Genomic DNA, 25810 nt, shown 5'->3' with positions numbered 1-25810 from the left:
AGGCCAGCATCCTTGGACGAGGCTACTCGGTCGGGTCAGGCGGCCCCCGGGCAGGAACTGGCCTCGGGCCGGCCGGGGGTGCACCAGGGCAAAGAGAAGGCGTTACCGAGCAGGCGCTGTGCCCCCTCGGAGGCTATGGTGCTAGCGCAGTACGGGTCATCCCATAATATGACCGGACACGCTGTCCTTTCTGTGCGTGCTGCGTTAGTCCTTCTCTAAGCCACTCACGCTGTTGATCATCCTCTTTCCCTGTGCACTTGGTTGCTTGCGTTAGGTCCCTCGGCTCTAATCCATGAAGCCCCGGTAAAGTCCTTCCTCCTTGTTTATGCGGCCTCTTCTCCGCCATGTTGTGAGTTTACGCATGCGCACACCCGTGGCCGTCTCGGAGGCTCGCCAATGTGTCGGAGGTGTTGGGAGCAGGAACGGCAGAGGAGGCAGCCAGCCGCACCCCCGTGCAGGAGTACGAGCCTCCGCCCCGGCCGACGCCTGTCTCGCACCGGAATCCCGTGCTGGGACCAGGTCAGCCGGCAAAGGGCGGACAGCAAGCAAAGCAACGGGAGAGTGCAGCCGTGGGGAACAGTGCCTGGGAGGACAGGGCGGCTCTCCCGTTGAGGGAGCTGGGGTGGAGCAGAGTGCGCAAACACGTACTGGGGACCGCTCTGTGCTTTCGGGGAGGCTCAACTGATTCTGTGTGTTGTTTTGCCGGTGGAGTGTGAGTCGTGGGGTTCAAAAGGCAGCTGGAGTGTATGTCGGGGTGTTTTATTTCAGTGCTGGTGGGCGCGCGCATGTGGTAGTCGCATGTTTGATGGTGGGGGGTCGTAGTACTGAGGCTGGTGGTTGTGCATTGGGGAGGGGATTGTTTCTTGCTCGTTCGTGTGATTTTGGCTGGAGATTGGTTGTTGGTGCATCATGAAGTAAAATGTTTACTTTTTAATATTGCCTGTTAGTACCAGAGCTTACCCGTTGCCTGTTTGTTAGTACTTTCTATTTTGGTAGCAAAGGAAATCCAAGCACAGAAATGTTACATTTGTCCAGCATCAAAGTGTTATCAGTTAAGCAAGTGTGTTTATGGCAAGAGATACCTCACCCCTCGGTGCCCTTCCTCTTCCCTACCCTGGCTGCTCCAGCCCGTGGAGGGCAGGAGGAGGAGCCGCCTGCATGGGCTGAGCTGGCAGGGCCGCGGTTCAGCCTTGAAATGGAGAATTTGGACTGAAACCGATCAGAGCTGGTCATTTTCAGACAGCTCCGCAGGGCCGCCATCAATCACCCCGCGCACTCACACCCTCCTCCCTCCCTCCCACTCCCCACCCCGCCCCCTCCGCCTCATCCTCCGTCTGCATGCACCTCAGATTCTGCAGCTTTGCTTCTCCTCCGTACCCCCTGGACCTCCTCCTCTCTGTTCAGAGGGGGGCAGACACCCCTTCCCTGCACCCCACAACCCGCAGACAGAAGCCCCGCCCTCCCCGTGTCCAAGCAGAGCCAGCGCTACTCTCCGGTGCCCCGTCCCTGCAGATGTGGCCATCAGAGCTCCCCAAGCCAGAGGAGGGTCCCTATTCCCAGCAGGGGAGCATGTGTGTTGGGCTCTGTGTGTGTTGGGCTCTGTGTGTGTGTGTGTGTGTGTTGGGCTCTGTCTGTGTGTGTTGGGCTCTGTGTGTGTGTGTTGGGCTCTGTGTGTGTGTGTGTGTGTGTGTGTGTGTGTGTGTGTTGGGCTCTGTGTGTGTGTGTTGGGCTCTGTGTGTGTGTATGTGTTGGGCTCTGTGTGTGTGTGGCTCTGTGTGTGTGTGGCTCTGTGTGTGTGTGGCTCTGTGTGTGTGTGGCTCTGTGTGTGTGTGTGTGGCTGTGTGTGGGTGTGTGTGGGCCTCTGTGTGTGGCTCTCTGTGTGTGTGTGTGTGTGTGTGTGTGGCTCTGTGTGAGTGTGGCTCTGTGTGTGTGTGTGTGTGTGTGTGGCTCTGTGTGTGTGGCTCTGTGTGTGTGTGGCTCGCTGTATGTGTGTGTTGGGCTGTGTGTGTGTGTGTGTGTGTGTGTGTGTGTTGGGCTATGTGTGTGTGTGTGTGTTGGGCTATGTGTGTGTGTGTTGGGCTCTGTGTGTGTGTGCTGGGCTCTGTGTGTGTGTGCTGGGCTATGTGTGTGTGTGTTGGCCTCTGTGTGTGTGTGTTGGGCTCTGTGTGTGTGTGTTGGGATCAGTGTGTGTGTGTTGGGATCTCTGTGTGTGTGTTGGGCTCTGTGTGTGTGTTGGGCTCTGTGTGTGTGTTGGGCTCTGTGTGTGTGTGTTGGGCTCTGTGCGTGGCTCTGTGTGTTGGGGGGCTTTGTGTGTGGCTCTCTGTGTGTGTTTGTGGCTCCGTGTGTGTGTGTGTGGCTCTGTGTGTGTGGCTCTCTCTGTGTGTGTGGCTCTGTGTGTGTGTGGCTCTGTGTGTGTGACTCTGTGTGTGTGTGTGTGTGTGTGTGTGTGTGTGTGTGTGTGTGTGTGTGTGTGGCTTGCTGTGTGTGTGTGTGTGTGTGGCTCGCTGTGTGTGTGTGGCTCGCTGTGTGTGTGTGTGTGTGTGGCTCGCTGTGTGTGTGTGTGTGGCTCGCTGTGTGTGTGTGGCTCTGTGTGTGTGTGTGTTGGGCTCTGTGTGTGTGTGTTGGGCTGTGTGTGTGTATGTTGGGCTGTGTGTGGGGCTGTGTGTGTGTGGGGCTACTCACACTTTACTCAATCTCTACTACTATCTAATACTCTCAATTGACACTCTACTACTCACTCTACTAATCACACTCTAATACACCCTCTAACTACTCCCTACTACATACAAGTCACACTCCTCACAACCCACTCAATTACACTATCTACAATTTTATACTCACTCTCTACCTCTCTGCTACTCTCTACTACACTCTAATACTCAAAAGTACTAACTACTGCTCTCTAATATTTACTCTATTCTAAAAATCATTCACTACTCACTGTACTAAATAGATATACTACTCCATATACTATCTACGACTCACTACACTAAATCTATTTCTATATAATACTTTTTATTACTCACTACTACTCTGTCTCTACTACTCGCTAACTCCTACACGCTCTCTACACACTATCTACTACTCACTCTGGAGAGGAGTGAGAACTCAGTGGTAAACTTAGTGGGAAACAGTAGCAGCAAGGAGGAGAGGACACAAGAGACCGATTGGGATCAGTGCCAACGAGACCACATGAGGTAACCCAGCGCATGTATTATTACTAGTACCATTCATCCACATTCAAGGCAGAACCACCAGCAATTGACAATTAATTGACAACTAACAATCAGCTATAAGTACAATCATAAGCATAAAGGGGTACAGCTGACACTTGCCTAACATGAGCCCCCGTTATTGCCCCATCATTGCCCTCATCAGCCGGTCCTGTAATTGCGACTAAGGGCAATTAAGTTGGAGTGATTTGGAGTGACTTGGGCTAATTTGGGGTTACAGAGTCTAAGCAGTGTCTAATTAGAGTTCGATTGAAAGAGCCCCCCCTGCCCTACACTAAGCAGATGTGAACACTATGACTCCAGAATAGGTAGGACTGTGGGGATTAAAAGTGAACAGCGCTGTACAGTAAATAGTTAAGCCAAGCTAAGAAATTAAGCTGCATAATATAACAGAACATAAGTGGCACTGCGTAGGGGTCGAGGAACGTAGCTGCAGCTGTGGGGGGGGGGGGGGTGTGACTATTAAAAATCATACGATTGACAGCAGAATTGGAATCTGGATTTGACTTGCCCAAAGGAGCCACCGTTCCATAGATCAGCACCCTCTTAGTCCCTACTAGCCTCCACTGCTTGACCCCGACGGCGGGTGTTCCCGATTCCCGGTACACGCAGTGATCTCGTTGCTTGTTATTTCTATAGGCCCAGTACTACGCCACCTGGTCGGAGGGTTGGAGGATTTGGGCATTGACTTCTTTATAACTAAGTGACTGAGCCTGTAGGGAAAAGGGGCACACTGGCTGGGGAGGTGGAGTCAGCTGTTACAGGACTGTAAAGGGTGTCAAAAAAAAAAAATTGATCGGAAGACAGATCTTAACCGTCACATTATCCTTCTTCTGTTACTCCATTACTGTGCTCAAAACTCAAGCCTGGAGAAATAAACGATAAACCGGAAGGAAAACGCAAGTGATCTGTTGGGGGGATATCGGTGAATTATGCGTTCTGGTAAGGAGAGAACAACAGGACCAACGGTAAAACGCACAAAGAAAATGCAACAATCAAGGGTAGCAAAAAAGGTTAAATCTAATACAGTTGAACCTAACCACTCGTTAATCTCCCCAATTGCGAGAATGTTTGAAAAGTCAGGTAAAATACCAGTGAAATTCTCATTCATGAAGGATCCAACTGGAGTGCTGATGACAAAACAGTTAGATGGGGAAATCAACAACTTGCAGACCCCAATTAAACCAATAACCAGTGAAATAATCAATAAACAGAGTATTGGTAAATCGCAAATCCAACTGAAAGACGAAAAGGAGAATGAAGTGCAAATCATGGACAATGACCTACCAAGTGTAATTACAACGAAGGGGATGACTGACCAAGGACAACGACAAAAACTAGATATAACTGATTCAATGAGTACAACAGAGATAGGGATACATCAATATGAAAAAACAAAGGAAGTGGTCAAACTGAACGAACCAAGTATATGCGAGATAGTGAATAATGAGATAAGTACCAATACTGCAAATACTGAGTACAGCATCAATGAAATCAACCGAGTTAACCTGGAATGTAGGAAGGAGCAAAAAAAGCTAAGGATGCCCTTAGAAGTAAATGTGGAAATAAATAAAAGGATACATATACCACCAAACGAAATCTCACCAAAACTACAGAATATTCATGAAAATAAAAAAAGGTGGGATATATATGAGGATAATGAACTTCAAGGCATAAGTCATGTCAAACGAAAGCGGGGGGACAATATAGAGAGGATTGTAAATAATGAATTTGTTGAACAAGGAAATGAAAGCTTGGTGAAATATATTCCTATAGAAAAATCTTGTGAGAACAACATGGCAACACCAACTACAGTCTCAGGAAATGAAAGCCCTAAGCAGAAAATTACACAAACCGACCAATTGGGGACAAAACAAAAAAAAATTGAGATAAGTTGGGATATTTTCTATAAAACATCGACACTTACTTTGGAGGCATTACAATATCAATCCAGCAAAATGGACATACAAATTGACCTTCTAAAAATGATGGCAAATACAGTCGTAGGGATCGACAATAAAATTGCTCAGCTAAATGGATTGATAACAAGGGTCCAGAAAGAGAATGAGAAAACACCTACAGAACATTACTATTCACCAATCATAGACAAACTTGCAATAATACCAGAGGTTTTGAACAGTATAATTGAAGACACTAAAAGAAGCATGGAAATAAAAAAAGGCGAAAACAAAGAACTCAATAGTGAGCATATAATGGATGCACATTCATTGGAGGAACAATCAATGGACAGCATAAGGGAGGATAATACTGATGCTGAAATTAGGGAAGAGCAGGAAAATAAGGAAAATAACATGGATGGTTTCACTATGCTGTCCAAACGCCAAAGAAAAAAATTACGTAAAGCAAGGAAACATATAAAGACCAAGTTCTGTGCTACAATACAAGAGGAAGAAGATAAGATAACAACCAAAGACGGGAGAACATCCACGAGAGGGAAAGATACTGCTGTAGATCAAAAACAGAAGAAAACCACAGACGTGAAAGGGCAGGAAACAGGATTACCAAATGAATAAAAAAAGGTCGAATCACTGAACACGACTGGAAACAACAAATACTTCCTACTATTTGATCAAAAACTACCCAATGGACTTGTCCATGTAAAGGGCCCCAAAACAAAGCAAAAAAATTACGATAAACGTAACCAAGATGAAGACAGTGTTACGAGGAATCAAAAAATAAATCTGGAGGTGAGGAAAATAACGGAACAGTCAGAGGACAAAGGGGCTTTGGGTGAAGCAGCGAAATCTGATGATGACATATTACTATGGGAAGAAGAAGAAGAGACCGGTACATCAACCAATAGGTACCGAAGAAGGAAGGATGAAACACCAATACAAGTAACAATAAAAACTACTAACCAGCAATATCAACAGGCTGGGGTAAAAACCGAATTATCCCCTAAATCCAATATGAGCGTGGAAGACAAAGATAGTTCAAAAGCTATAGAATGGGAGCAGTTGGTTATAGAAAGTAGTGAAGGATTAAAAAGAATTACATACAAAACAAATTCGACAATCGAAAAAGACTCCATGCAGAATCACTCACCAAACAATAAAGCACAAATTATTTTCAAACCAGAATTTGAGTCCAGAGGTAGGCAAGACACCCTGAATCGAGGCAATATACTCAGACTATTTAAGTCAATTCCGTCCCTCTCTAAGATAGAGAGTAAGGATATCTACTCTATCGAATTTATGATAGGAAACGAAAGTTCAAAGGCTCCCACACTAATTACATTAAATTCCCCGATAATAGCGGAAATGATTCTCGCCGAAAATCAGGCATTTAAAGCTTGGGGTATATCACTTACAAAACAGGCCCCAAAGGTCTATCCAACACCATTTATCGCTGAAGAAAATACCAATCAGGCTAAAACAGACAGACAAGTAGTCCCAGTCCTTAAAAACGCTCGGGGAATATCACCAAAGAAATTGGGAGGATGGCTGACTCAGAAGGATAAGGGTAAAAACACTGTAATAAATGAAAGATTGATCACCAAGGCACTACACAGCAATAAGGAACAATGATTTAATACTACTAGGTGCACTACAACTAAAGCAGATGAGACTGGACTAGTATGAATATGTTCATGGAACATAAATGGGTTGGGAGCTAAGGTTCATAATGCACATATAGACTCAATATTGTTCCCGTCCCAAATTATCTTTCTACAAGAAACGTGGGAAACCAAACCATTTGTTCTTCATGGATACAACGGTCATTATGAGTATGCAAATAAAAACAACAAATTTGGCCGTCCGAGCAATACTCATTTCAACAGACTTACAGGTTGAGCAGGAACGATTGGAGTCAAAAAGCGCAAATATTCTAATGATTAAACTAAAATATGAAACAACGAAAAATGAATTAAAACATGTATATCTGATTAACGTTTACATACAGCCAACAAGGGCTAATAGGGAATCAACCTGCGGTACATTGAATAAACTTCTGTTGGATTTAATGTTGACAGATCCCCTAGCGGAATACATCATGACTGGGGACTTTAATCTTAATTTAATGCCATCCTTTATAAGAGATGACACTGGCCAAGCACAGGATTATCAATGGTCTATCCCACAACAGAATCTAGGCAATGAAATCAAACCTATCAGTAATAAATTGGGCATTACATTCGTTAAAGACATGGAAGCAATGGGCCTGCGAATAACAAATGGTCGATTTAAAGAAGATGCGCCTCCGGCTTATACATATTTTAAGAACAAGTTAAGGTCAAGGATTGACTACACAATGATATCCCTTAATGCCTTCCATAACACTATTGCTTATCAAATAGAGAAAGTAACGGACAGCGATCACTGCCAGCAGATACTAACAATCAACCTTATGAATAGGGCATACCAAACTGTCCCGGGTCATATTGGAACAATTAACTATAAAAAACTAATTTGGACCATTAGCAACAAGGAGGTAATGAATGAACAAGTTATCCAATTACTAGGGTATTGCTTCAGCGAAAGAATACACGAAAACCCAATAGAACAATGGGTAAAATTTACTACCATGCTGGTCAAACCTCAATCCCAATACCAGCGGCGGAATAAAATTAACCAAAATTACGATCAAAAAGAAAAAAATTCATACTTAAACCTGCCATATACCATTACGAAACTAAAAAGAACCTGAAATAGAATGCTAAGGCAAATCAAGAAATCTAATGCTAACGGGGAAACATCAATCAAACTGAAAGCTGTTAATCAAAACTTGAGGAAACTAATATGGAATGAGAAAAATCACACAAAACAGGTACTCTGGGCAAAAATATACCACGCAAGTGAACAGACAAATTCAAGAGATTTCTGGACACTTATAAATGGTTTGGCGAGACCAAACAAAAGGGTTGTTTCCTCCGTTCTAACTGAGCTGGAATGGGTGATATTTCTCGGAAAGCATTTAAACCATAATGGTATGGCAATAGAAAAAACTGCAAACCACCCGATAGATACTCATGAGGGTGACATGGAAACTGCAATCGTAATAACAAAAGATCAATTAATAAAATTAATTAAAAAACAGAAAGATGGGGCGCCAGGACCGAATGGTATCCCTTTTGCACTATTCAAAGAGAATCCAGAGCTATGGGCATCGCATTTGGAAAAGGTATTCAACGAAGTTATCAAAAAAGGTGTCATTCCGGAGTCATGGCGAGGATCATTAATCACGCCAATTTACAAAAAAAGGTGACTGGGCGATGGCAGAAAGCTATAGGCTCATCACGCTGCAAGACACAGATACCAAGTTATTTGCTAGGATCCTGCTTACCGAGCTGAACGACTGGGCAATAGAAAATAAGATCCTGCCGTTGAATCAGACTGGCTTCATTAAAGGATTAGGGACATCAACAAATATCCTGGCATTATCCCTAATAATAGACAACTCAATTAGACTTAAGCAACCATTGTATCTTTGTTTTGTTGATTTTAAATCGGCTTTCGATTGTGTTCACAGGAATTTACTATGGAAGAAGCTCAGAGAAATGAATATTCCGAGGGCCCTGTTGAAGATGATTCAGCTTCTCTACAACAAAACATGGGTCAGGGTAAGGATGGGGGATGGCCACACACTGTCGAAGGAAATCCAAGCCAACGAAGGTCTAAAACAAGGATGCGTACTGGCTCCCCTTCTTTTCAATTTATTCCTGGCAGATCTGACAAGGACGCTAGATGAACTAAATGTGCACCCTCCGAAATTAGCGGATAAGCATATTTCAAACTTACTATATGCAGATGATGCCATCTTGTTAAGCCAAACAAAAATTGGGCTGCAGCGGTTAATCTCTGGAATAGCTACTTATGCAAGGGAAAATGGGATGGTGATTAATGAAACTAAAACAAAGATCATGGTAGTCGCCAAAAATAAAAAATTAAGACAAAAATGTAGTTGGTACATGGAAAACACCAAACTAGAGCAGGTTGATGTATATAAGTACTTGGGAGTTCTGTTTGATGAGAAGGGTAGTTACCAACCGCAAATGAGAGATATTGAAAGGAAGTCTAACTCCCTAACTGCTGCATTTAGAATCCTGCAAAAATCGCTGGGAAACCTTACATATGGGCCACTGTTAAAGATTATAGGAGCAAAATTGCTACCAACAATCACATACGGCAGTGAGGCACTAATGGGAAAGGATACGGAAATAACAAATAAAGCTTTATCTAAAACATATAAATTACTATTTCATCTTCCAATTAATGCCTCGCCAGCCCAAATTAGACTTGAATTTGGTTTATCCAACCAATATTATGCGAGGAAGGGACACTACATTAAAACCTGGAATCGGATCAAAAATGATCAAGATAATCTTATATCACAGTTACTATGGAAGGAGATAAGTAAGAACGCAAAGGGAGCAGCATCGATCTATCTTAATGAAGCTATAGAAGAGTTTGCGGTAACCTCAATTTGGGAAAACACCATAACGAATGCTTCGTTCAAGAAAATAATCAATAAAACGACAAACCAATTATCAATTGTAAATGATAAAGATAGCCTGAGAAAAAGAAAACATGCCTGGACAATAATAAATGGATACAAAGCAAAGAAGGTCCAAGACTACCTAGAAACACCGTGGTCAGGAAAAAACAAACAAATCCTTCTAAAAGCAAGATTTGGAATCCTACCAGGAACTTGCCACCTCCAGCCTTGGGAAAGCACTGAAAGGAGTTCATTATGTAGACTATGTAACTGTGGAGAGGAGAATATTGTCCACTTGCTGTGTATCTGTCCGGTACTCCACAATGAAAGGAAAGTACTACTTAAAGTCCCTTTTAACATTCGCGGAATACGGACATGTAGGCAAGCCTTGAAATGTTGTCTCCAATCAAATGATATAGGCATGAACGCTGCCTTTGTCAAGTATTTACTAATAGTAAAAGCAAATTTATATGACTAAGTTTTAAATGAAGTATTTTAAGGACCTTTAATGAATTTTATGATGAAAGTTGTCATTATCGATTTTAAATACCAAAAGTATGTTTTTGTACATTGTAAGATTTTAAATAATCAAACAATAAACTATATACTACTACTACTCACTCTATACTACTCTCTACTAATCTACACTACTCACTAACTACTATTGCCTACAACTCACTCCTACTCTACTCTATTCAAGTATACTCTATTAATAAACTAGTCACTCTCTACTAACTATTAATCACTGCTAATACTCTCTACTACTCTCTAATGCTCACCTATTGCCATTGTAAATGACAATTCCATTTATTTATGTTTTTTTTAAAAACAAAGAATGAAAAAAAGGCCATTTGCAATGCCAATAGCTCTAACTTTAGCAAAGACGAGACCATTGCATTGTAAATGCTTATTTTCTACGTTCCCATTGCTTCGCCCACACGTAAGCACATTGCAGTCAGTAGCAAGAAGTTCTGATGATTTGAAATTGGATATATACACTTTCAAGGAAGCTCACTCAGTCCATAATTTATCCAAGAGACCTTTCTTGAAAGGTTGATCGTCCATGCTGTATAGGTTAAGCCAGTTTGCATTCCTCAGAGGGAGAACGTGACTACTATACATAGCACCAAGAGATCTACCTTTAACCCCTCTGCTGCGCCGAACGTTCCGTGCTGGTGCGGAACGTTCTATTGCGTGGGCGGGGCCGGAACGTTCAGCAGACGTGCGCCGCAGTACCGAGGTAGTGCACGTGACGTCCGCTGAACGTGCGTCGCAATGAAGGGGTTAAAGAAGGTGGGAGTGCTATAGAAAAAGTCAATATCGATAGACTTCATGGAGGAAACCTAAGGATGTGTATTGGATTATGAAAATTGGCATACACCAAGGAAATCAGTACATTTAAGAGTACATTATGGACTCTAATAAGAACTTTTTCATTCCATGGAAAGAGACAGTTAGATGCAATATTAATCTCTACATTGCTGCTTTCCAAACACCCCAGTTGGGAAATAAATTCACTAATATTTTTACCAAAAACACTATTATTGATAAATAGTAATAATTTGGGATCATAGGTGTGCCTTCAGACTTTCAATATGTTTCTAAATTATGGGAGCTCAGGTTGTGTTTTCAGAAAAGTGGTTTCTGGTCTGGAACTATGATTGTTCGATCGATATATTTTATGCCTGTGGGAGTTCTTCTAACTCTGTTGATGTCTTAAATCATCGCAAAGGTCATTTTTGGGTTCTCTACTCTCCAAGTGGGGCTTATCATGGAATTATAAAAGGAGATGGAATTTTGGGAACTTCACCAGTCCTTGGCCTTCTCTTCTCCACTGCTACCTCTGGAAATAATTGGCGTTCGATTTAGGCAACTGTAAAGGTTTTTAGTTTATTTATTTGCTGGGTACATTATAAAGAAATACCATGTTCAAAGTGGACATTTTTATGTGTAAACATGGGTAATAGCTAAAGAATCATAAGGGTAGGTTTTATTTTGTTGTTTCTTTTTTTTAATATTTCATCCCAGTTCTTAATTTGTGGTTGCTGTAAGTATGCAGTAAAAGGCATGCATCGAGATTAGGGCTGAGACACCAGTGTCTTTTCACAACGTTTGTCCGAGCTCAGGATTTGAACCTGTGTTGCCAGATGCGCAGTCACTGAAAGGCAGTCTGCACTGATTCTACCACTGTCCTCCCTATTACTTGTCTAATGTAATTTTGCAAACCGCAGCACAACTCTAAAATGTTCAACTTGTGATCATTCTTTCCCGCTCGTTTCGCTTTCTGCAGGATTGCCACTTTACAATTCGCGGAGGGAGGTTAAAAGAGAATGGGGAATACCAGCTTCCTGTGGTTGTCCTTATGCTGAGTCTGCCCAGCTCCACTCGTAACATGCCAACACTATTGACTCCTGGAATGATGGAGAACCTCTTCCATGAAATGGGCCACGCCATGCATTCCATGCTTGGGCGCACGCGCTACCAGCACGTAACTGGTAAGGATTGGTGACTGTGGGGCATTATTGGGAAGTGATGTGGTGGTGCAGAGGGAGACGGCTAGAATGTTTATGGGTTGCATGGTATTTTTTTTAAAGAACTTTTTGGACTAATGCATGCATACAGTGCTGAGCTGGACAGTGTTGGCTACATGTGATCACCCAGTGGGCTGGTGGGCTGGATGCTGTATTTTTTATGGCCAGCTGTCCACTGCATCGATCCCCTCCATGCCACACTCCAGCCAGTCAAGGCTGGCACTGGTCCTTCTACTGGCACTCTTCAAATGCCTACCTGAAAATCCAATATCACACCCAACGAGGCTCAGGCAGTGAGCATGTGTGGTCTTAGACAATGTGCAAAATTAGCTCAAACGTTTTAACCTTCAGAACAGTGTGGCAGCATTGTGAAACTCTTTGTGACATCACTGCGTACCCCCATTCCTCAACTTGTATTCTGTTCCCCAATAGTAAGTGACACTAGGTAGTCCCACAAACACTCTCTATAGGTCAGGCTTCAACAAGTAGCTCATGAACTGCTTGTAGCTCTCCAGCTACCTGTAAGTAGCTCTCCTGTGTCCAGTCCACCCTACTAAATTAAAAGCTTTTGCTTGACTGGATATATGTATGCCAACATTTAAAAGTATTTATTGGGCATGCAAATGTATGTGTATTCAGAACTGGTAAGCTAATTTTTGAATTTCCAGAATTAATTTAAAGCTGATATTTGAGTGATAAATCATATGGCGTTGAGGAGGTTTAGTACCAATATTACTGCCTTGGTGCCAGGGGCATTTAAGCTATGGCCATCCTGTATTACCCATTTAGAGGCATTCCAAATTGACAAAGCCTTTTTTACATTACTGCTGGCAATCCTGCCTGAAATCAACAAGCCAATGGATGGAATACTTAAATTAATCTCAGCCACTGGCAATCGCTCGGGCCGCATCTCAACACATGGATTTTTGAGCACCATGCCACCTCAGTTTGGACTCAACCATATGCACATTAGACTTGACCCTGCTCCAGTGGTAACAGTCTAGTCCGAACTGCCAAACCAGGTCCTGCCTGAACCGGAATACAAGCAATCTAGGACCAGCTCTGCCCTTATTATGGGCTCATCAGCCAGGTGTAGCTTGATTCCAGTGGCACAGTGAGCACTGATCCCACATCGGGGCATACCCATCACACTTAGGGCATCAGTTTCAACAGCAGCAAGGTGATGGATTGAACGCTTGAATTAATCTCAGCCACTGGCAATCGCTCTGGCCGCATCCCAATCAATCGTTGTTCGCCCACCATGCCACCTAAGTTTGGATCAGTCATATGCCATTCAGCCTCGACCCAGCTCCAGTCCGAACCTGAACTGCCAAGATGGATTGGGATATGGCCCAGAGTAATTACTGGTAGCTGAGATCAGTTTAAGTATTCCATCCATCCCTTTTGTATACTTTAGTAAGGCAATCCTGCCTGATGCACTGAGGTGATTACGGCTTGTAATTTTCCATAGTGTACTAATGTAATATTGTCTGATGTGGTCACTATTACAACACTAATGATATTAGTAGCGCGGGATGATTTTTATTTAAATAGCTCCTATTGCAGAAATGCTTGGAGACCCCAACTATTGATGCTTCCCATCAGACTATGTACTTCTTAAGCTACTGCATGCTGATAGAGCCACAACAGTGTGGATTTCCGGTACGTGCTTATATGGGCAGTTGCACAAATTCATTTTACTTCCTGATCTTCTAGCTCTAGCTGATACACTGTTTGCCTGGAGCACGCTTGAACTACAACAGTGTAAGCTCTGTTGTTTTCGCCCCACAAAAACCTATTACAAAGCATAGTAGTATTCTTTATGTAACGCTTCTCAAGTTTTCTCGGCCTCCCTTGATTACATACCAGTTCCGCAGGTTTCCCCCCGACCATTATTGTAAGGCTGTAATCCTACGGGCAGTATTAGGGTAATGACAGGCGGGGTTTTGGTTGGTGGATGCTCGATGTCATGTGTTGCATTGGATCTTGACTATTCAGTCAGCCAACTCACAACCCCTCCATGTAGCATTCCCCAAACAAGTCAAGTTGAGCTAATAGCCTTTATGCTCCCGTTAGAAGTCTATGTATGAGATTGTCCCAGTGGGCTATGTTTACATTGTGAACCCCTCTGTAAGATGGTCGTTGGAGATAGTTGCTCCGCACACATGCATGTGTCATAGCAATGTGTGGCTGCCTTAATTACCATTTTGGAGTACCAATCCACTCAGACACGCATGCTTTTGCTTTTCTTCTATTTATAGGACCCTGTACCTTTGTCTTGTTTATTTATATGGTAACAATTGGTGGTTAACGTGGATATTTGAAAGGATACAGTGCTGTATGCCTACAGCTACTATCTACTCACAACTGTATTAAGTTTCATTTGTATAATGAATTCCTCACTAATTATAATTTGCTTCAAAATGGAACACCCATTTGAAGGGGAGGAATGGGAGTAAGAATGAAGGTGGCAGAAGGAGAGAACAATTGTAAGGAGGAAGCAGAAGAAAATGGTAGGAGGAAGTCATATAGCGTTGCTACGATTCGAGAAAGGAGAAGAGTAGGGATCGAGACAAAGGATGAGAGCACAAGAATAGAAAGGTATGCATCTTTTTCAACATATTTTTGAGAAATTCTTCATGGTCTATTTCCCCCGAGTTCCTCGGGTCGTAGTACCTCTTGCTCGATCATACATCGATTATCGAGTATGAAATAATCGCCAAGGGCTGTTTTTGCTTTCCCCGTCTAGCCCTGCATGCAGGTCACCAGTTTTTTTCATTTATATGCTGAACTTTATAACAATCTGCTAATGATTCGTTTGTTCATGAAGCTGATCGGTCCTCTAGTATTTTGTGTTACGTATTGATCATAGTTCTGATGCCAGCTGAAGAGTGCAATGCTTACTTAACTGGGATCCTGTGCCTGTTTATCACATTGCCCTGAAATGGACAAATAACTCCTTTCACATACTTCTAAATACACAAAAATGAGTACTCAGATAAGAGTCATTCCATTAAAAAAAATTCTGATAGTCATTTCTGGCTGCAGATTCATCACCTTTTGAATTCTCCACATGTGTTAGATTGGATCCAGAAACTTTTCAGTAGTACCTCTGTGTGCCAGTGAGTGGCGCCAATGCATCTCCAGACCAGACTAACTCATTCCCCTCGGTTCAGCCACCAAAGAATCCGTTTTCTATGCCATGGTAATGTTTAGGGCGGACAAAATCCTTGACCTCCAGCTTCTCACCCTGGAGGTAAAAACTTATTGTGCTGATAGAAGTCCTCCGGCCGAGGCAAATATATTCTGAGCCCCTTCTTCCATTCAAAGAGGCACAGACAGATACCTTGTTGGAAGCCTGTTCCAAGCCTTGCTGTGGCCCCGCAGTCCACAGACAAATAGTGAGATGCCATCGCCCTGCCCCAGTCGACCCGGTCAGGGTTTGAAAATTTGGCGAGTCAGATTTTATCAGGGCGAGGTATATTTAGGGGCTATTTGCCCCTTCTGGCGAGCTGCCAGAAGGGGCACTTGTTTTTATTTAGTCACATGTATCCTGTATTAAGAGACAGAGGTTAAAAGTCATTTTACATCCACAGTTACTTTTCTTTCTCTTACTGCAAGGTTCAAGGACTTTGTAAAGTGTGCTGTTTCACAAAGTGCTATACAAAAAGTGTGAAATGACAGGCTGCAGGATGTCATGTTTTATTCTAACACATTTAAATAGCTAAAAAGTGAACTGTACAAACATTTCAAAATACATTTCAGTAGTTATGCAAACCCTTGTTTTATAATTCTGTGTGATCAAAAAAATATTTTAATAGGATGAAAAAAAAAAACTGAACATTTTACTTGGTGATGAGCAAATGATAAATATGTGTGTTGAAACCCATTTTCCACAGATTATTGTTTATTCACTATATACTTCAGTAAAACTGCATGTTAGTGGGAACATTTTTGGCCATTGTAATGGAAAATGTGCTGCCTGTAAATGACAGTGCGCTACCACCACTTGCTTTAGTAATTATTTATTAAAAGTGAGTTTCACTAGATGAATTGAGAAACATACCTGCCCTCACCCTTATGGCAATACAATTAGTGAACTAAGAGACAAGTTAGGGGGTCGTGAGTACCCTATATGTAGGCTAGATTCTTATTATGCATGGAGCAAATGTTTAATCAGTTAAATCAAACCAAATAGGTTTCTTTTTCAGCAGGAATGCTTAACTCACATATTGGAAGGTGCTCTCATATGTTATAATGAAGGAAAACTGGCTTCCGCAAAATAAAATATTTTCCTAGGATAACACATTCTAAGACCAGTTTACAGGGCAAGTACATTACACTTGGGACTTGTAGATTATTTAAGTTACTAGACCTGCTGGTCTAATAAAAGAAAATCATGAGTTTTCAAGGCCTGCCTGTGCTCCTCTCTCAGCACCTTTCCCCTGAAACTTTAGTGCAGGTATCCATAAGCAGATCTAATCCCAACCCTTTTCTGACTACCCCTGATAGGCGTCTAAACAGGTGGAGTTATTTGGGAAGCAAGTTTTCATGAGATTGAAAAACTTTTAAATTCGTTTTCGTTCTGTGAGGCCTACCTCTCCCGTGGGATAACATTGAGTTAGCTTAACACATTTAATAAGTGCTAACCTTTGTTTGGGGTCATATTGAAAAGTCATGTTTGGTGTATGAGAAATTGTAATTTAAAATCCTCTTTAATGGTAAAGTTGACTTTTAAGTCAACATTTAGAAAAGTGCCATTTTCCTGGCCTACCTATTTGGTGCCTGCAAAGTGTCCCGGGTAACCTGGCTGGGTGTGGTTGCAGTTGGATTTTGTATATTCCTCCCAGACAGCCACACAGTAGAGGGATTAGGTGTGACTGGTTGGGCCATCCCTGGCAGGATGGGGGGGCGGGATTGGACACAGACCCAATTGTAAATCGTTAGGCTGTGCCCTGCCATCACACAAAGGACTTCACACTACCTCATTGTGCCTGGAACCAAAGGAGGGAGGCTAGAAATTCCAAGCACTTTTCAAAGGGAATCTCTAGAAACTTCCCCTACTTCGGAAAAAGGAACACAGTATAAAAATAGGACCCTCAGACCCACTCTTCAGTTCACTTTCTTGGCCTGCAGAAGGACTCTTAGAGGACTGCCTGCTGCTGTGGCCTGTTGTGTACTTCAGAGGACAGCTTTGCTGCACTTGAAAGGACTGCCTGAAGCCTGCCTTGAACCCTCATAGGCGCGTTGACTGTTTGAACCCAGGACTACGGGAGTGACTCCAAGGGCTAGGTCGCTGGCCTCCTGATCCGAGCTTCAGGGACAGAAATGGCTCCAACCATCTTGAATACGTACTTGGAACCCAGCCTGAGTGAGCCTTGACCCTCCAAGTGGGACCCATCCAGTCTTGGACCCTAAAGGTGCCCAGATAGCACAATCCAAAACGTGGAACTTAGAACATTTTTGGCTCACAACAGCTCTGAGAATTGAGAGGAGCGCAGAACCTAACTACCTATTGATCCACCCAAGGTGCATCGCCTGTCGGCCTAACTTTGTGGCAGCTCCCGCTACGTTCTTCTCCGCAGCAGCAATTCCTGTTCAGCAGCTCCTCTGTGAAGGGGTATCTGGCCTCATGGAGCCCTCGTCACCCAAAGCCTGCAGCTTCATTTCATTGGAGATTTTTGACTTCCAAAAAAGAGATTAAATCAGATTGCCAAAATCTTCACCACAACTTCATCCAGCAGCTCCCCGGCGAGGATGCCTCCTCTTCGGACTTTACCTTCTCTGACATTTTTTGTTGACATTTCTTCTAAGTCCGAAAGTAAGCGGAGATTGAGCCCAATCCACTTCTTGTATCCGACCCGTGCATCATCGCTGTTGACAATAACGTTTGACTTTTCCCCTGTTTTGCGCGCCTTGATGTCCACAGTTGGCACTTTGCTATTGTAGGTGTTAGTTTTCACTTTAATTTAAAAATTCATAACCTCAGTTCTACTGATTGGATTTTTGTTGTCATGTGTCAAATAATGTATTAAAATGTACTCTATTTTTCTAAATAGGTGTAGGAGTTTTCTTCTGTTGGATTTTTCACTTTATTACTGTTTGTGTGCTGCATAAATAGTTTACACGTTGCCTCCAAGTTAAGCCTGAAAGCTTTGGTGCCATGCTACCAGAGGGTTAAGCACAGATTAATTTAATGACTTTTTTTGGTCCTCCCCTGACAGGGATTGTGGCTGTTGCTTGAGCAGGGTTAACACCCTACTCAATGAACAACCCACTTTTTCACAAGGACCATATCTCCATTTTGCATCAGGAAGTCTAAGCCCGTTTGGCTTAAGAGGCTGTTGAGAGGGTACCAGTGCTAGATGTAGGACATGGTTGTTACTCCTGCTACGTTTTGGTGCCCAAGAAGGACTGAGGCCTATACTAGACCTGTGCCCTCTGAACGTCTTCCTCCAGAAGGAGAAATTCAAGATGGTCACCTTGGCCCCGGTCTTATTTGCCCTTGGCCTTGGAGACTTGATGGTTTCTTTGGATTTGCAGGATGGCTTCTTCCATATACCCATCTCCCAGCAGCGTTACCTGCGGTTTATGGTAGGACAATAACATTTTCAATTTGCTGTGCTCCCCTTAGATCTTGGTTTTTCACGAAAGTGATGGCAGTGGTTGCAGGACACCTTTGGAGTTCAGGAGTGTCAGTCTTTCCCTACCTTGATGACTGGCTGTTGAAGACCTGCTTGTCTCAGGCAGTCGTCAATCATCTCCAGACTACGGCGAACCCCCTGTCAACTTTGCAGTTGACTGTGAATGTGCTGAAATCACAACTGACTCCTTCTTAGATGCTCCCCTCTATCAGATGCCTTCTGGACACAGTTTTGTTTCAAGCCTTTCACTCAGTAAAGTGAGTACAGGACATTAAGGCTGGGAATAATGGCCTTCTGCATCCTGCTGGTTGAGCACAGCAGGTGGCATCTGTAAACTCTGTAATGGGACCTGAAGTCTCAGTGGGCCCAACATCAACAGAACCTCTCCAACCACATTCAGATTTAGGAGGAGACTGCAAAAGACTTGTAGTGGTGGTTACTGGACAGCGATTGGACTAGCCTCAGACCCCTTCCCCACTCAGAGCTGACAGTCGTGTCTGATGCGTTGCTTCTGGGTTGGGGCAGCTATCTGCGAGAGGTGGAGATCAGAGGCCTCTGGTCTTCAGCGGAGTCCCTGGCGAGGCTGGTACAGGTGCTTATGGACAACACCACAGCTATGTTTTTACTGCAACAAACCAGTCTGGGTGGTTCACGGACCCTGTGCCAGGAGGCCCTGTGCCTGTTGAAATGGCTGGACCACCAAGGAATTTTCCTGGTGGCGAACCACCTAGCAGGATCTTTGAATGCCAGGGCAGACAAACTGAGCCTCGATGCCTAGCAGATCATGGGTGGCAATTGCATCCGTAAGTGAACATGAGGTCTCTTCCGTGCATGGAGAGAACCTTCACCAAGTCTCTTCACTATTGCTGAGAACGCTCAATGTCAGCACTTCTGCTTGTTGGAGTTTTCAACGCTTCTCTCACTCGGAGAAGCGTTCTGTCTCGTGTAAAACTCAGGGCTCCTGCATAGCTATTCACTGATACCACTCCTGCCCTAGTCTTCAAGAAGATCAGGACCAATTGAGGCTAAGTCATCCTAGTGGCTCTGGATTGGGCACTGAGAGTATGGTCTCTAGAACTCCTGGGCTTGAGTATCTGTCTTCCAGTCAGGAATGATCTGGTCTTGCAGCAGTCGGGCTGGGTTCTGCACCAGGGGCTTCAAAATCTCCACCTTAATGCTTGGAAATTGGGCAGCGACAACTGAATACCTTCGTCTTTTCTCTAGAGGTGGCTGATGTCATCTTGGAAACCAGGGGATACCAAAGGGGATCATGCCACTGGATTTAAAATAGCCTGGCTCATGAGGGTTATGAACCCGAAACCGGTCCCAGGATGCTTGTTTCCGGTCCAGGGAAGACATGGTTTGGCAGTTCGGGCTGGACTGTTCCCATGAGGCACAGGGTCAGACTGATTTGCATATGGCCATGTCTGAACTGGAGTGGTGGAGTGAGCTAAAGAATGGTGATGGATTAAACCCAGATCAGTTGACTTGGGGCGAGTGTGTGATTTGCTCAAACGCTCCTTCCATCATACCCTTTGGTATCGCTTTGTTCGCCCTGAGTTGGTAGGGTATGCCCAGACATGGGTCCCTTTCTCACTCTGCCACTGGATTCAAGATAGCCTTGCTGTTGAGGGTTATGAATCTGAAACCGGTCTCAGGATGCTTATTTTCGGTCCAGGGAAGACATGGCTTGGCACTTCGGGCTGGACTGTTCCCATGAGGCACAGGGTCAGACTGATTTGCATATGGCCATGTCTGAACTAGGGTGGTGGAGTGATCTAAAGAATGATGATGGATTAAACCCAGATCAGTTGACCGGGGGTGAGTGTTTGATTTGCTCAAACGCTCCATCCATCATCCCCTTTGGTATCGCATCATCATCCGCTTTGGTATCGCATCATCTTGGAAACCAGGCGTCCCTCATTGAAAACTGTATTTGCCTGTTGTTGGTACAAATAGCTCGGTGCGGCAGTCGCCGGATAGATCATCTCCATGCAAAGTTATCTGACGTTTTGTTAGTTGTTGTGGCCTACGCCAGGCAGGCTTTTGTGCGGGCACTGTTAAAGGTTTTTTTTCGGCTTTTCGGTGGTTGCCGAATCAGCCTTTGTTGTTTAAGTCTCCAGTTGTGCATTTTTAAAACTGTTAAAAATCGGTTTCCTCCCTCCCTCTTTGTCATGCTACAGTGGGACCTTAATGTGGTCCTTACATTCCTGATGTGTACTCCATTTAATCCGCATTACCGCTGCCCCTTGCTGCTTCTCTCCCTCAAAACGGTGTTCCTCGCTGCCTTTACATTGGTGCAGCAGGTGAGTGAGGTTCAGCTCTCTGTGCTCACCTACCATACACCACCAATTTCCCATGCAAACTAGCCCTTCATACATAAGCATCCTAGTTACCAAAAGTTGTGACGCTGTCCAACATCGGCCAAACCAATTCCCTGCAGTCTTCTGTGCACCTCCTCACCCCTCTGAGAACGAGGAGAGACTCCATCGCTTGGACCCCAAGAGATTGCTGAGCTTTTCCATAGATTGTACCAAAGAACACAAGGTGGATGATCAGCTCTTTGTGGGGTTTGCTGGAGCAAAAAAAGGCAAGACTGTGCAGAAGCATCAGGATCTGCTACACACTGGCTAAAAAGTAGCCTTCCGAAGGACTGCCTGCTAATTCTACTGGGGCCAATGCTGATACCAGTGCATGTGCGTGCCAAGACCCTGACCTAGACATTTGCCAGGCAGCTACGTGGGTATCCCTTCATAAGCATATGAGGTGCTGTTGTCTAAACAGTCAGGTCCACTGAGAAATGTATTTTGCCTGCTCGGTTCTACAGGACTCTCTGGTTTTAATCCATTGACAGACCCTCCTGCAATTACGTTCTGCTTTGGTATCATTTCAGAAGGTGAGTAATTTGCTGCTAGAAGTTTCGATCAGAAAAACAAGTTACTTGCCTTTGGTAACACTCATTCTGGTAAAGGCTCTTATCTAACCGCAGATTCCTCACAGACCTTCCCATCCTCGCCATTCTCTGGGAAGACACTACCCTTTAGTAAGATTCCAATGTTAGGTATCTGCACACTAGTCACATCAATTTGTTTTTAAGGCTCTGTGTCTGGGGGCATGGACACACTCTAAAGCCACTGACATAAGCGTGCCGGAGTGGCTCCTATATAGGCCCGGACATCGTTTCTGTAACAGAATGGCAACCGTGTGGAGCTGCACTGCACCACCTAGCGGCATGCAGAAGTACTACTGAAAGGTTTTCAAATACAGTCAGACGCCAGGGGAATATTCAAAAGAAGAGGAAGATGTGGCTAGATAGAGTCTTTATCAGAAAGATCATTACAAAATGTAAGTAGCTTCTTCTTTACCCTCAACTGTATTTCCATCGGACCGCCAAACTCATAATGAGGCTTCTGGCTTCTGAAAGCCTCCTCTGCACAGGAATCAAACATGTCTAAAGCCGGCCTAACACTTTTTTACCGTGTACAAAAACATGTCAATCATTTTTCATCAATAAGCCTCTTCTTCCTATAAACCACTATTTGCACTTATTTGGGATAAGGTGTTTCACTTGCAGAACTAAATCTCGAAATTGGTTTTTGTGGCCTTAGACATTTGCAGGCGCAACACAGCCCTGCTCAGGACATTCTTGGCCCTTGTGTCCTCCTGCATTCTGCTGATCCATTTCTGCAGGTTATGAATTTGTTCCATTGAGCAAGAAATGTAATAGCAGTGGCAGCAACTCTTAGGCATGTGGGAAGACAGGTGAAAGCAGCCCATTTCTTTAGGCAGCTGCTGCTGTGATGGAGGATGCCCAAGAATCTATCAATTGGTCTACCATTTCAGCCCGCTTGCTGCTGCCAGATTATGGCACCTGTTGATTCGATGGAAGGTTTGGGAGCTTACGTTCATGATATAGCCACCAAATAATTGTGGATAGAAGCGGACAAAAAACTTCACATCAGTCTCCAAGAGTTGCAGCCAACCTGGCTTGGACTTTATTATTTCCTGTCAATATTGAGAAAGCAGTCAATACTCATAAGAACTTAGAACATGGTCTCTTTGTAGTAAAATATATAACATAGAGGAACAAGCTCTTGCATTCGGTCAAGAAGATGCACAGGGGCCGTGGGACGGAGCACTCGCCAATAACGTGCATCTCTCAGTAGAACATCTCCCTGCCTTCAGTAAAGATCCAGCAGATCCACTAAGCTCCTCCTAGTCATCCTGCCACAAGTGTGATCGGTTTCTAGAAGAGCTCCAGATGATCTTTAAGTGCAGCAAACAGACTCAGCTAGATCTCTTTGCTTCACGACTGAAAAGGGAAAGCCAGTTCTTTGCCAATAGACATTTTGACTTGCCACAATTATTTTCATCCACTTTTTCTCTGTATTCCAAAACCAACAGGATCCTCAACTTGGCTAGTATGGAACTTTGTACTCTTTATTCTTAGACCACCACTCTGTTGGGGCCAGTTTTGGTTCACCTATCTGCTGTTGCTGTCTTACCTCCCATCAGTTGCACTCATGATCCATCCATCCCAGCCATTGAGACAACAGGGGCAAGTTCTACATCACCATACCCAGCCCTTGAACCTCATGGCCTGGCTCCATATCATGCAGAATTTGAACATATAGCATGGTCCTGCACTTTATCCAACACCATAACTTATAGTACAAATTTGAAAACTCTTTGCCTGCTTCCCCTATACCATGGGATTTGAACATGATGCTGAGCCAACTCATGGTAACCCCCTTTTTTTGTAATATTAATTTCTCCTAGGTTTGACATGCTGTAAACCAGATCTAGCCAATACAAATCAATTCCTGCAATGTATCAAAGAGATTGTTACATTGAAAATTAATCTTAACCTCATGCTGACAGTGTTTCAGATGTCTTTCTAAACAATGCAGTAGCGCTCTGTTCCTGCTTCTCTGATCAAACTTCCAGTGTTGAAAGGAAGCCGCCATTCCTCGATGTTCTCAAGTGTCTAAAATTATGCACTCATTGAACCAAAGACTTAAGAACCCCAAATCAGTTGTTTGTATCCTGATGCAGAGTAAAGGGAGGATTAACACAAAGCAACGAAAAGCAATGTGGAACTCAGTCTTCTACACCTATTATCACAATAAAGCAAATTTTTGTTGGGGGATTGTGGGGTGGAGATGTGAGTGCACACCATCGGAATTGTTGTCTACTGCAGGGTGTGCCCCTGGAATATTGATTTAGGAATGTCACCAAACATCGTGGACACGAAGTCAGACAAAATACCAAAAGGTAAATAGGTGTTCGAGGCATATGAGCTGCAGATTACACACTGTGCATAGATCGCCACCTAGTGTTGGGGCCCGGATGTTTGCAGTTTGTTGTTGTCCTGAAAAGTCTTTGGTAGTCACGGGATAGGTGACTCCTCCTTTGGACCATATTGCGCATGGGCATCGGCTCCATCCTCAGATTGTTTTTTTCCGCCACCTGGCTCTGATGTGTTTACTGCGCTCCGTGTTGGACCGATTTTCCTTCGGCGCGCAATCCTCACCTACTCCGACGGTATTGTTTCGAAGGCGTTTCCAATCAACGCTAATCTTCAAATCCGAAGTCTTCAATTCCGGTCGTCGATGAGGCCTTTGGAGACCTACCCAGGCCTCATCTTCCAGCTCATGGAAAGGACGCCATTTAAAAGATGTCCTCAATGTGGGTCGAAGTTTCCCCACACCGATCTCCATGTGGTGTGCAACCTTTGCCTCTCACCGGAGCACGAGGCCAGAGACTGTTCGGTGTGTGCCTCTTTCCGCTCCAAAAAGACAATTCGGTACCAACGAGCTCGAAGAACAATGGCTCGCTCGTCCGCTTCTATGACATCTTCGAAGAGGGCGTCGACGTCCCAGAACAACTGCAAGAACATGGCGTCAACAGCAACTCCGAGGCCGAAGGTTCAGAAGTCGAGGACATCACTCCGGTGCAGAGGGTCATAAGTAAGAACGTCGACCCCGACCCTTCCTCGACACCTTCAAAAAGTATACGGTCACACCCTCGCCTTCGGCCCAGGGTGCACACTGAGAGACTGCTTCCCACACCCCGCCTTCAAGCTCGGCAAAGAAGCCTAATAAGCCTTCCGGCCTACCTCTGGTGCCGGAGCACACCTGCCGGCACCGAAAAAGAAGCCATCTTCTTCCTCCACGCCAGCTGCTTCCACATCTAAGCACTCGGCACCGAAGACTGGCACCGGCGCCTCGGCACCTAAACCACACTCTGAGCCGAGCAAGAAATTGCCACTCAAACCACTCGACTCCCACACTTCGGATCCGAAGAATCCCACGGACCCGAAAAAACCCTCGGAACCGAAAAAAGCTCCTGAGCCGGGAAAGCCCTCGGAACAGAAAAAACCTTCTGAACCGAAAAGGACAAATGTTCCATCAACCAAAGACATTGCCAAGGAACATGTTTCGAAGCTGAAAGATGCTCAAAGTTTGGTGCCTATAAAACCTTCGGCACCCAAAGATCTACCCTCTACAGAGGACCTATTCCGTCCAGATCCTACGCAGAAGACTCTATTTAAAGATCCTAAGACTGGTCTTTTGACGCTTACATCTAAAAAAAAGACCACTAGACGCACCTGCACCGGCTCCTCATCCTAAGAAGAATGACATTGCAACATCTCCTCTAAGGATACCTTCCCCTCCTCCTCCTCCTTCTCCTCCATCCAACATTCCCTCACCACAACCTCCCCTACCAAATCACTCACCATCTCCTACTCCAGATGATGATGGGGACACTTCTAATAACACAGGGGATGGCGCAGACAGTGAGCCACCAGATAATTATACTCCACCTGGCTCACCTGACCCGTGGAATGACTACAACACCCCAGATGTCCCTAACGTCCCACAAGAAGACGTATATCCATCCAGGCCTTCCCCACCAGAAGACACTATGGGGTTTAACCAACTTG

The 25810-nt window shown here is 44.4% G+C and overlaps 1 protein-coding gene across 1 annotated transcript in view; it reads left to right on the top strand.

Annotated features, from left to right (window-relative positions):
• MIPEP (mitochondrial intermediate peptidase) overlaps positions 1-25810 on the top strand; it is a 574688-nt gene that overhangs the window by 239545 nt on the left and 309333 nt on the right. Inside the window, exon 13 of the mRNA XM_078657099.1 lies at positions 11980-12184. Within this exon, the coding sequence (XP_078513225.1) occupies positions 11980-12184 (205 nt within the window). The remainder of the gene's footprint in view (positions 1-11979; positions 12185-25810) is intronic.

The sequence above is a fragment of the Lissotriton helveticus genome, chromosome 8, assembly GCF_964261635.1.
Source record: "Lissotriton helveticus chromosome 8, aLisHel1.1, whole genome shotgun sequence".
Lineage (NCBI taxonomy): Eukaryota > Metazoa > Chordata > Amphibia > Caudata > Salamandridae > Lissotriton > Lissotriton helveticus.
The sequence above is the reverse complement of the archived record's forward strand: the minus strand, read 5'-3'. Positions and strand labels throughout refer to the sequence as shown.